We start from the raw sequence: 12,047 nt of genomic DNA, 5'->3' as shown, positions 1-12,047 counted from the left end.
TCTTATCATGTCACCTACCCACAAAAAGAAAAAAGAAAAGAAAGGAGAGAGAGAGAGAGAGAGAGAGGAAAAGAGAAGCAAATCAAAACAACACCAAAAACGAAAAATCATCTATCCATCATCTCTTGCCCGCTTCAATACTTTAATTGCTATGCTTTTTTTTCTTTTTTGACTTGTCTCCCATATTCCTCTCTAAGATCATTATCTCCTTCTACATCTGCTTCTTGGCTGTTCAATCTGAGTATTTTTCATACCTCTACCCTCTCCGCTGCCTAGTTTCCAGGATTTCTGCCTGTGCCCCTATCTCCTTTTCAAAGGTATCTTCCAGTATCTCCAATTCTCTTTTTGACTCTCTAAATACATTTTTGGAGGCTGTTTGGAAGAGAGAGAGAGAGGGAGGTGGGAGGGAGGAGAGGATGTGTCAGATAAATCTATTTCTTCCTGTGCAGCCACTCAAGACTTTCTGGAACATATTTGAGGAGTGGAGCAGGGGAAAGAGGGGGAAGGGAAGAAGGGGAAATTCTGTTGCATAAGCGGAAGTCTACTCATACCACATCTGATAACAATCCCTGGGATTAGCTTCTTGAGCCCCCATGAAATTTCTCTGACAGCTATTTCTTCTCTTGGTTGGTGTGTAGAAATAGAGCACAACAATTGAGTGAAGACAAGTGACCTCCGGAGAACCTTTCTGAACTACACAGCATGTGATAAGTTAAATTTGTGCATACTTTGCTTGTTTTTAAACCATGCAGGCTCGGAGCACAGACAGCATTGATGCAACAGGCGAGGGACAAGTCCGTACTTTGGGAAATGCTACCAGTAACCTCAAGGGAAAACCAATCAAGAGGTAACTCAGTGGCAGAGGAAGTGTTGGGGAGCATGGGCTCGTGATGTGCGAGCAAACCTGAGTTTTGTCAGCTCCTCCCAGCTGGAGGGCTTTTAACATCTCACTCCAAAGATAATCTGCAGTTATTTTCTCTTTCTGTTCTTAATGGATTTGCCACAGTAGGAAGAAAAATAGAAGTGTTAGCAAAATATAGAAGGGACCCAAATTTACTTTACTTTACTTTACTTTATTGTCATGTCACCTCGTACAATGAAACTAAATGCCATCTTCAGTGTACATTATACATAAAAAAACCCCACATCCTTCACATTATATACAATTGAATTGAAAAACTCCTGATATTGCATTAATTACATTATTACAGTAGAATTCAGTATAGTTTCTGCCCTGGGATAGAAGCTGTTTTTCAGCCTATTTGTCCTTGTTTCTATTGCCCTGTACCGTCTGCCAGATGGTAATGGTTCAAAAAAAGGGTGCTCAGGATGAGATGGATCTTTAAGAATGTTTTGAAGTTTCTTAAGGCAGCGGAAGCTATAAAGCTCTTCCAAAGAGGGGAGAGGGCAACCAATGATCCTCTGGGCAATAATGTTAACCCACTGGAGGGCTGTCCTATCTGCCACTGTGCAATTGGCAAACCATACACAGATGCAGTAAGTTAAAATACTCTCTATGGTACAGAGGTAGAAGGTCACCAGCAGTTTTTCATTCAGTTGTTGTTTTCTGAGAAGTCTCGGGTAGTATAATCTCCAGTATAATAAATGAAGGGTGCAATCTTGCTTCTATTTAGTACAAGATATGAGTGTGTCTTTGTGACCACATAATAAAGTCTAGAAGCATCTTGATGCTGAAGAAGGCTTCTCCGGGCATCCAGCATTCTCAAACTTGGGGGCTTCCAGCTCTCTTGGGACTTCTTTCAGAATTCCTAGCCAGCAAGCTAGGACTTCTGGGTCTTGCAGCCTCATCTGGAGGTTTCAGGGGGCAGAAGACTGGTCCACATCAAGCAGTGGAATTAAAATGGAGACAAACACAAAACAATTGAGAGAGAGAGAGGCTCAAAAGCTCACAGTAAGAGTGATTACTTTTAATATTTCCCCTAAGATAGAGATGAAGAGGTTATGCTTTCCAGAAGCCCTAACCAGCATGGTCAATGATGAAGGATGCTGATAGTTGCACAATTTCACAGTTTCTTCATCTTGGCCACAGATCACAATGCTTTGGCTTCCTGATAAGATTGAAAACTTGGAATTTTCAATTTCCTTGATTCACTCCCAGCATCTTTTTCTTGCCCCGCAGGCTTTCCATCACACGTGGCCATTTTCCCAAGCTGACTGAATGTGCCCATTTCCACTATGAGGCCGTGGACTTCGGACACATCCAGGTGTGAATGCATTCTCCCCCCTTCCTTTTCCAAGGACATGAATATTCCTTGGCTCTTGGATGTCTTTGACAAAAAGGTAATTTAGCGGATAGGTGTAATGATGTTCAAATTGAAATATATCCTATAACTGTTTTTTTTTTTTTACTCTTTCCAGCTTCAGTTTGCCCCTGATCAAAATGAAAACCTCAACAATTTGGAAGAGGGCAGCCTTTTATTCCCTGTTCAGGTTACCTGTCAGGTGAGAGACAAAAACGGTAGGCAAAACCTGTTGAGTTAGTTTCTTAAGAGTTACACTCTTCTCATCTAATGCAGGGCTTTCGACTGATTAGTTGCTACTAATCCAAGAAGGAAAGATTACACATATAATTAACCACTGTGCAAATTACCGAAACTCTGCTATAGATATAAGGGCCTTGTCCAGTGTTAGGCTATTTATTTATTTGTGAGATTACTATGCCACTGTTTCTGTAGAAGATCAAAGCTGCTTACAAAGGGCTCCTCCCTCTTATTTCCTTCAGCCATTTGTTCACCATAAGATATCTGCGAGATACGTTGGGCTGAGAGAGAATGGCTAACTCAAAAGGCAACGAGACTTTGTTTTTTCTTGAAAACGTTTCGCTTCTCATCTAAGAAGCTTCCTCAGTTCTGACTGACAGAACTGAAGAAGCTTCTTGGATGCGAAGCGAAACGTCTTCAAGGAAAAACAAAGTCTCGTTGCCTTTTGAAAAGCAATCTTTGGGATAGCCATGACACGGATGACTGAGAATCTCTATAGACATTTGACTAACTCAAAGCTTCCATGGCTGAAGCTGGACTCAAACCTCGGTCTCATGATCTAAAATCACCAAGCCGAGGTGGCACAGTGGTTAGAGTGCAGTACTGCAGCCACTTCAGCTGACTGCAGTTCTGCAGTTCAGCGGTTCAAATCTCACCGGCTCAAGGTTGACTCAGCCTTCCATCCTTCCGAGGTGGGTAAAATGAGGACCCGGATTGTTGTTGGGGGCAATATGCTGACTCTGTGAACCGCTTAGAGAGGGCTGAAAGCCCTATGAAGCGGTATATAAGTCTAACTGCTATTGCTATTGCTATTGCTACCTACCCCACGTTGTTCTCATAAAAACTAAATGTTGGGTTGTACATACAAATAGGCGTAGTGTTGATGGGCTTCCGTCTCACTGATAAAGCCACTTAACGACGTTTCCTTATTTTGGTCCAGGGGAAAAGCTGGCAGGTGCATCGCAGCTATGAGGAATTCCGCACCTTGGATGCTCACCTGCATTGCTGTATCTTTGACCGGCGTTTCTCTCAGCTTCCTGAATTGCCACCCCTCAGCCAGGTGCAAGCTCATCCTGAGGTGACTGTCTGGTTTGTGTGTGTAAGGGAGCACTTTTTGTGTTGCCAGCTAATACTTCCCAATCATTGGGTTGACCTTTTAAGTTCGGCAAAGATGAAGGTTGCTCAACACCTTCAGGTTTCTTCTTTGGGAGCAACCTGTTCTGACCCAAAACAAGAAGCAGAGTCTTGGTCCTGGCAAACCCCCTTTTATTTACACGTCTGTGAATTCCTTTCATTCACAGTCAGCAAGGCTTAGCAAACAGCCTTTCAGAGGAATGTTTATCCACACGAACCTTATCTCGCTTGGAGCGCTGCCAAATAAGTAGTTTCCAAACCTGGCACAGAGTCTCTTATAGTCACAAACAGAACTTTCCAGTCTTGAAACGACTGAATGAACAAATTGTTTCCTGTAAAAACCCACTCCCTGTTCACTCCTCTTTTGTTTCTTATGGGAGGAGCCAATCACCTCAAGATGTGGCTTTATTCCCAAGCCGACCCCGCTTTCTTAGTTGTTCTTGTCTTCTGGCAGTTCTGCGCACGCGCACACTGGGAACAGGCTCCAACTGTTCCTCTGCCTCACTGCTGTCTAGTTTCCCCTCTGCCTCCAACGTAGAGTCCTCGTCTGAGTTTTCCTCAGCTCCCAGGACTGGCCCATGTTCCTCCCCAACCTCCTCACTGTCCGACTCTGCTGCCAGCTCCACTGGCCACCGGCGAGCTACAGCACAACCATAATATGTCACGTTGTATGATGAACAATGGAAGAATAATCAGAGGGGTCTCCTGTCACACTAAGAGCATCAAATTTTCTGTCAAAATTTTGATCGTTAAATGTTTTTATTTTCCATTTTTCATTTTCATACAGTCACATATATACTGTGCATAACCAGGGCCATACAACATTTAAACAATAATCACAGCAATTCCTCTTGTCAACAATACCCCCAGAAATATAAATAAAATAAAGCTCAAACTCAAACTCAAATAGAAACCCAATATACCTCTTGTACTCTCCATACACCTCTTTCTTCCACCCCCCTCCAACTTACTATCTTCCCTCCATCATTCCCCTCTACCCTACTTCCCCTTCCCCCTCTACCACTCCTCTCTCCCAGTCCACTCCCTCCCTTCCTTCTCACCCTCCCTCCCATCCTCTCTCCCGCCCTCTCTCCCCCTCTTTCTTCTATCCCACTCCTCCTCCCCTTGGTGTATTTCTACTATATGTCAATGTATTCAGCTTGTCCTATTTTTATGGAGAAATTAAAGAGAAACAGTATTTTGTCAAAATTTTGGAGGAGCAAAAACCTCACCTGGAATACAGGAATGGGTTGTAGCTTAGAAGTTGCATAAATTGCAGCCAGGAGCTCCTTGATATTGTCATTTGAGAGGTTCAAATGGAAGGTCAATTGAAAGCCATCTAGAAGATTCTAGACTGTTGTTTCTCAGCTTCAGGAATATTAAGATGTATGGATTTCAATTCCCAGAACCCCTTGCACTTCATGCTCTCTGAGGAATTCTGGGAATTGAAGTCCTCACTTCTTAAAGTTTGTGATCTTGAGAAATACTGCTTTAGGAAATAATTGCTGTTCAGAATAAACATTCCTGGAGAAGATGAACTGCTGTGAAGAATTTTTTCCAAATGGGGAAGTTTCCCAACCTCTCTCTCAAACTGTTGTTGGTTCTTCTTGAGGCTTGAATTTGGAAAAGACTATCGCAATTTATATTGTTTATTTCTCTCCCTTGTAGCTCCTGGTTCCCATGCTTTCCCAGTACCTCGAGAAGCTCTCTGCTATCGTGGATAGCAATATCAATTGCAGCCCAGTTCTCACCTGGATGGAGGTGAGACTCCTGAGCATGTTTTGCGGACCGGAAGCCATCAAATTAAAGACATGGGGAGGAGGGGTGGGAGATAGAAAACACGGTAACGTTTATTTTATTAAATTTATATGGCTGCCCAATTCTATCGCAACTGTGGTGGTAACACCATCTAAGTCAGGGGTGCCAAAACTCAATTTCATTGAGGGCTGCATCAGGGTTGTGTTTGAACTTGGGAAGGGCGATCAGGGGCGTGGCCAGGATGGGTCTGGCCAGTTCGACGTCACTCATGTTGGGGGCGCCTGTGGCGGCCCAAGTACTCGGCCAGCGAAAACAGGCTCCCGAGCTCTGTTTTCGGCTACAACGGCCTCCTGTAACCCCTCTGCCAACAAAAATGGAGTCCTGGCTAGTTGTTGAGCATAGCTATTGCCTCATACCTAATGCTACCTTTCAGTTTCACTCCAATCTTTTGCCTATCTTCAAAGTTCCCAATCACTAAATGTCTATGGAGATTCTCAGTCATCCAGGTCCTGGTTGTCCCAAATGTGCTTTTTTCAAGAGGCAACTGGACTTCCTTGTTTTTTCTTGAAAGACGTTTAGAACCAGTTCCAGCTCCCTCCCCCTGCCCGTCTGCACATCATCAAGATGAAGAGCGAGAGGAGGAATTCTGGGAGTTGAAGTCCACAAGTCTTAAAGCTGCCAAGTTTGAACACCCCTGGGGTTTTTTTTTCTAAAGGGTTACGGGTGCAAGGGTCTTGTAATTTGACAGCTTTAAGACTTGCGTGCTTCAAATGCCAGAGTTTATGAGCGAACATTTTGGTTGCTAAGCAAGAGCATTGTTAAGTGAGTTTCATCACATTTTACAAGTTGGCCATGCCCACCCAGTCACATGATTGACAAGCCACTCCCACCCAGTCACATGGCCGGCAAGCCACTCCCATACAGTCACATGGCTGGCAAGCCACTCCTACCCTGTCACATGGCCGGCAAGCCACTCCCGCAAAGCAGGCCACCCCTACAGAAGAGGTTCTAAAAATTTTTGAAACCCACCACTGGTGTGGAGAATCTCCACAAACATTTAAGTTGCCCGCTTCTGGTTATTTCATTTCAGATTGACAATCACGGCAACCGACTCTTGGTCAATGAAGAAGCTTCCATCAATGTTCCTGCCATTGCAGCTGCTCATGTGGTTAAACGTTACACAGCACAGGCCTGTGATGAGCTCTCTTTCGAGGTGAGCCCTGCCAGCAACGCACATTACTTTTACCAACTTATCTTTGTCGGTTCATGGCTCTCTAAGCTTGTTAGGCAAACTACAGTTCCATCTCTAACGTAAGGGTAAAGGTTCCCCTCGCACCTATGTGTTAGTCGTTCCCGATTTTGGGATGCGGTGCTCATCTCTGCCTCTGAGGTGGGGTGTGGGAGGAGTCACTGAATGGGGTATCCAATTGCCTGGAGACTGAGGTAAATCTGAGGATACTCCCTCTGTTCCTCCTTCTGACTCCCCAGATTAACCTCAGTCTTCGGCCTAACAGGAGCTATTCAGTGACTCTCTGGATTTTTTTTCTTTTTCTTTTTTATTGTGAATTGTGCCTTTTATTTTTACCTTCGTCGTTACCTCCTGCCTCCTCCTGCTGCGCCCCTTTCCTGCTGAAGCACGAGCTACGCTCGCTGCTGCCTTGCAGGCCCCGAGCCACCGGCACCCGGTGGAGGGGGTGGTGGTGTCACCCAGACCTCGCGCGCCGCAGCCATTCGAACGTCAGGGAGAGACGGTTCCAGGAGGATCTTGCAGCATCGCGGGGATGACTAAACACCGAAGGAACACGGAACGCTGTTTCCTTCCCACCAATGGCGGTTCCTATTTTTCTACTTGCATTTTTACATGCTTTCGAGCTGCTAGGTTGGCATCAGCTGGGATAAGTAACAGGAGCTCACTCCGTTACGTGGTGTAGGGATTCAAACCGTCCAACTGCTGAGCTTTCTGATCGACAAGCTCAGAGTCTTAGCCACCAAGTCCATTCCTATTCCTAGATAAAAGAACTATTTTTAAATTTGTTTTCTGTTCTTTAGCAAAAAGAAAGCAACACCCTAGGGCAATGTCTCTCGAGCTTAGCAGTTTTAAGACATGTGAACTTCAACTCCCAGAATTCTAGGAGTTGAAGGCCACATATCGTATCTTAAAATTGCTAGGACTGAGAAACTGCTCGAGTGCATTGCACTTTTCAAAAGATGCATCGGTAGTCCTCAACCTAAGACCATAATTGACCACATAATCGGACCTGATTTTATTACCTTTTTTTTGCAGTGGTTTTTAATTGAATGATGTGGTTTTTAAGCCAATCCATCTTACTGAATGGGTGTTTTTGCTGGAAACTGGAAGTAAATAACCAGAAACTGGCAAAAAACGTCAAAAAAATATATGACTGTGGAAACTGCAAAATGGCCATAAAGGTGAGCCGGTTTTCAAGTGCCCCAAAATGCAATCATGTAACCACAGTGAATGTGTGGCTGTCGTCACTTCAAAATCAGGCCTGCGAGTAGCTTTTGGCAGATCCTTTGTAACTTCAAATGGTTACTAAGTGACCAGTTGTAAAACAAGGTCTATCTGTAAATGATTTTCCTTTTCTTGATGTGTTGGCAATCAACTGGCATCCATCCGTGTGATGTTGAATCTCTCAGCATGGTATATATAATCTTTTTTTTTAAAAAATCTGTTTATCGCAGGTTGGAGACATCATTTCCGTGATTGACATGCCCCCCAAAGAGGACAGGAGCTGGTGGCGTGGGAAACATGCGTTCCAGGTTAGACTTGATGAACAATGCATTTCACAGCCACTTGGGCTTAAATCATGGTTCCCAACATGGTTAATTTCCAGGGGTGTCGATTTCGGATACTGAATTCTGCAACCAGTGTGGTTATATTGGAAAACATTGGACAAGAACTGTTGTGTTCACATTTTATCTGAAAAATGGACAAGGCCACACATAGGGCAATTGTATGAATGCATGTATGTATGTATGTATGTTCCAGCATAATTCTGGAATGCCTTGAACAATTTCAACCAAACTTGGTACACAGATTACTTAGTCTCTGGAAACAAATACTGTGGGGGGTAAGATACAACCTCTTGGGCTTCAACCGTACTGCTGTAAAATGGCTTCTACTGTACAGCGTTGTGGAGTTGCCATGGTAACGGCTCACAGTATTCCACAAGAGGGCTCCCTCTGGTAAAGGGGAAAATACAACGTTAGAAATTGGGGCGACATTCATGGAATGAGGGTTGGGATAAATAAATATCTGGACAGCTAGTGACATATAATCAACAGATTCTGAGCCTTTTCTCCTACCCATCGCTTCCCCTTGGAGCTTTCTCCTGCTTGCTGTTATATGAATTCCTTTGGAAGGAAGGAATCAGTGGGGAACAATTGATAACTGCTGTCTAAAATATTTCAGCACAAATGAAACAGATTTTTTTTTTGAAAGTGCAATTGGCTCCCTTTCCAGTTTTAGCACTCTGCTATTTTCCCAGTCTTTTAATTAATGCTGAACCTGTTTTAGTCTCCAGTCACTTTAGTTAACGTGAAACATGCTTTAGTCTCCTTTAAAAACATCATCATCATTTAACGAGCCCATAATCCCTTGGCCTTGGAATTTGGGCAACTGAATGGAGCTAGCAGAGTGTTTTAATGGCCAGATGCCCGTCCTGTCACCAATGCGGAGTTTTGTACAGCAGATATATTCTCATTGCGCCCAGAGAGAGAAATATCTGCCGCTATCTAGGATCAAGCTCACAGCCTCCTGATTGTGAGGTGAGAGCTCCACCTCTGGGCCATTGCAATGCTTTTCTCATTTAAAAAAACCAATGATTAAATTAATTGTTAAGCAATTGTGAAGGTGTGGAAAAAAGTGTTGATCAGTGCATAATCAATACAATCAATGTTTAAAATCTGTCTGGATTTACCCCTTCTGGAAATTCTTCTTTATTCACAAAGAATGAATTTAAATAGGGGCAGAGTGAGTTAATTCCCACATAAGTAATCCTCAACTTATGGCCGCAGTTGGGACCAGAGCGCCCATTGCTAAGAGGTGCTGTTGTTAAGTGAATCCTGCCCAATTTTACAACCTTTTTTTTAAAACCATGGGTTGTTAAGCAAATCTGGCTTCACCCATTGACATTGTTTGGACAATGTCCAAACATTGTTAGGACATTGCGACTATCATAAATATATGCCAGTTGCCAAGCACCTGAATTGTGATTGTGTGACTGTGGGGACACTGCAGCAGTGGTCATAAGCATGAGAACTGATGGTCAGTCGCAGCTTATTGGGCAGTTGTAAGTTTGTTAACAGCTGTTAAGCGAATGGTTAAAGGTTGAGGACTTCCTGTAACGGTGGGGCTTTGTACCTAGAGGGATTTTGTATTTTTTTCCCCCCAGGTGGGTTTCTTTCCCAGCGAATGTGTGGAACTGTTCTCAGAACGCCCTAGTCCAGGAGTCAAACCAGGTGAGTGTCTCATTGTGCTCTGGACCTCCTGCATCAATCTAAGGCAAGGGTGTCCAACTCAATTTCATTGGGGGCTGGAAACTGGAAGAGCTGGTCTCTGATTTCTGGGGTGAGCATGGGCGCCGGCCAGCTGATCGTCATGCGTGCATGTGCGCCAGTTAGCAGAAGACTTAGCTGGAGTCCAGAAGTTCATTTTCCGGCTCTCACATGTCCCCTCCTCTTCTGAATGGCAACACTGATGAGCACGCATGCACACTCCCTTTTCGGCGCTTAGTGCCGAAAAGGTTTGCCATTACTGAACTAGGTGGGCGTTGCCAGCTTGACGCCACTCACTGGGCATGGCCGACTGGGTGGGCGTGGCCAACTGGACGCCACTCCCCAAACTACTGGCATGTTTCCTCTTCGCACTGGTAGACTGGGACAAAGCCATGCTGGTTTGATGTTTCCTCTTCACGTTGGGTAGACTGGGCCGAAGCAAACGCGGGCCAATGGGCCAGATCCAACCACATTACGGGCTGCCTGCAGCCTCCAGGCCTTGGGTTTGACACCCCTGATCTAAGGGAATGAACTAAACGGTCTACAGTCCCTTTTCATCCCCCCTATCTAGCAATGGGGTGATTTGTAGTTGGCCCTTGATAAAGCAAATGAACGTATGGAGAACGCTACATAAAGCAGTTGCCATTGTGGAAAAGTTCTCCCCTAGTTTGAGGTGGTGGAAAGATCTGCAGAAGAACATAGGGTCAAGGAATTCAAGAGTCCATAAGTGGTCATTGAGATCTACCCTCTGATTAGTGTCTCTGGAGATTCTCAGTCATCCAGGTCATGGTTGTCCCCAAAGGTGCTTCTTTTGGTTTTCTTATCCTCTTTCTCCCACAACTTGGTCCATGTGGATTTTTGTCTTCTCTCTGAATTTTTTGCGACTTTCTTCGTGTCTTCCTGTGTAGATGCAGAGGGGACAAGCTGTGTCCTCCCCAGGACTCCCGGCCTCCTGTCCCCAACCTCAGGTAAAGTATAACCTCAGTGGAATAAGGGAAGACAGGACCTAATGGTCAGCTGGGAGGAAAGCTGATTGAAAAGTTTGTCTCCCTGGTCCAAAGTTCAGTTCCACTCCATCCTCCCTGTTTTCCGTTCTCTTCCAGTGTCTAAGAAACATGGCAAGCTCATTGGGTTCCTTCGTACGTTTATGAAGTCCAGGCCCAGCAAACAGCGCCTGAAGCAGCGGGGGATCCTCAGGGAGAGGGTTTTTGGCTGTGATTTAGGAGAACACCTCAAAAACTCAGGCAGTGATGGTAAGTTGGCTCTTCTGTAGTACATGGAAGAGTGGCTGGTCTGCTATTCAATTTTATTTTTCATTGCCTGCTTCCAAGAAGATGTAGTTTCCTGCCTCACCCCACCCCACCTCATCCCAATTCCTAATCCCAAAATTATGTCAGTGTTCACCCTACACCAGTTGATCCCCAACCTTTTTGTAATTATGGACCAGTTCAGTGGAGAGGGGTTTTTCTGTGGACCATGTTTGTGTGTGGGGGCGGGCGGGCAGGCATCGTTTCATGCACTGCCTGAATCCTGTGCATGTGAAAATAGGCTTTGCTTGCTTACGTGGCCCGGTTCCTGGCAGGCCGCTGACCGATGCTGGTCCGTGGACCAGGTGTTGGAGACCCCTGCCCAGAGGTGGGTTTGGACCGGTTCGGCCAAGTACGTAGTAACTTGGCTGGCCATGCCCCCGAACCTGTTCTATCGCGTCCCTGAGCAAACCGGCAGTAACAGAAGCCGGAATTCACTTCTAGCCCTACAGGATGAGTACAACTCTAGAGGGGACACCAGCCTTAACTAGGATGATTACAAATCTAGGGGCTGCATCCATACCCCATGCATGGCTACTTTTAACCATTGGTTCATGTTATTTTGTGACTTAGCATATGTTGCATGAATCCAGTCTGTTGATAGTTAATTAATGGCTCAGTGTATTGTGAAAATCCAGGGGATCAACTAATCATCAAGAACAGGTGTGTTGTTTCTGTTTCTGTTTCTGTTTCTATTGTTTCTTCTTCTTCTTCTTCTTCTTCTTCTTCTTCTTCTTCTTCTTCTTCTTCTTCTTCTTCTTCTTCTTCTTCTTCTTCTCCTCCTCCTCCTCCTCCTCCTCCTCCTCCTCCTCCTCCTCCTCCTCCTCCT

The 12,047-nt window shown here is 44.9% G+C and overlaps 1 protein-coding gene across 1 annotated transcript in view; it reads left to right on the top strand.

Annotated features, from left to right (window-relative positions):
• Positions 1–12,047, top strand: part of ARHGAP33 (Rho GTPase activating protein 33) — a 44,453-nt gene that overhangs the window by 12,497 nt on the left and 19,909 nt on the right. The window contains exons 2-11 of the mRNA XM_087728259.1: positions 753–847; positions 2,141–2,225; positions 2,380–2,463; positions 3,442–3,579; positions 5,304–5,396; positions 6,484–6,606; positions 8,097–8,174; positions 9,809–9,875; positions 10,820–10,879; positions 11,015–11,164. Coding sequence (XP_087584385.1) covers positions 753–847; positions 2,141–2,225; positions 2,380–2,463; positions 3,442–3,579; positions 5,304–5,396; positions 6,484–6,606; positions 8,097–8,174; positions 9,809–9,875; positions 10,820–10,879; positions 11,015–11,164 — 973 coding nt within the window. The remainder of the gene's footprint in view (positions 1–752; positions 848–2,140; positions 2,226–2,379; positions 2,464–3,441; positions 3,580–5,303; positions 5,397–6,483; positions 6,607–8,096; positions 8,175–9,808; positions 9,876–10,819; positions 10,880–11,014; positions 11,165–12,047) is intronic.

Source organism: Thamnophis sirtalis, unplaced genomic scaffold (genome assembly GCF_051295495.1).
Source record: "Thamnophis sirtalis isolate CommonGarterSnake01/CBP01778 unplaced genomic scaffold, rThaSir2_p1.2 scaffold_13, whole genome shotgun sequence".
NCBI classification, from domain to species: Eukaryota; Metazoa; Chordata; class Lepidosauria; order Squamata; family Natricidae; genus Thamnophis; species Thamnophis sirtalis.
This window is presented reverse-complemented; position numbering and strand designations above follow the sequence as displayed.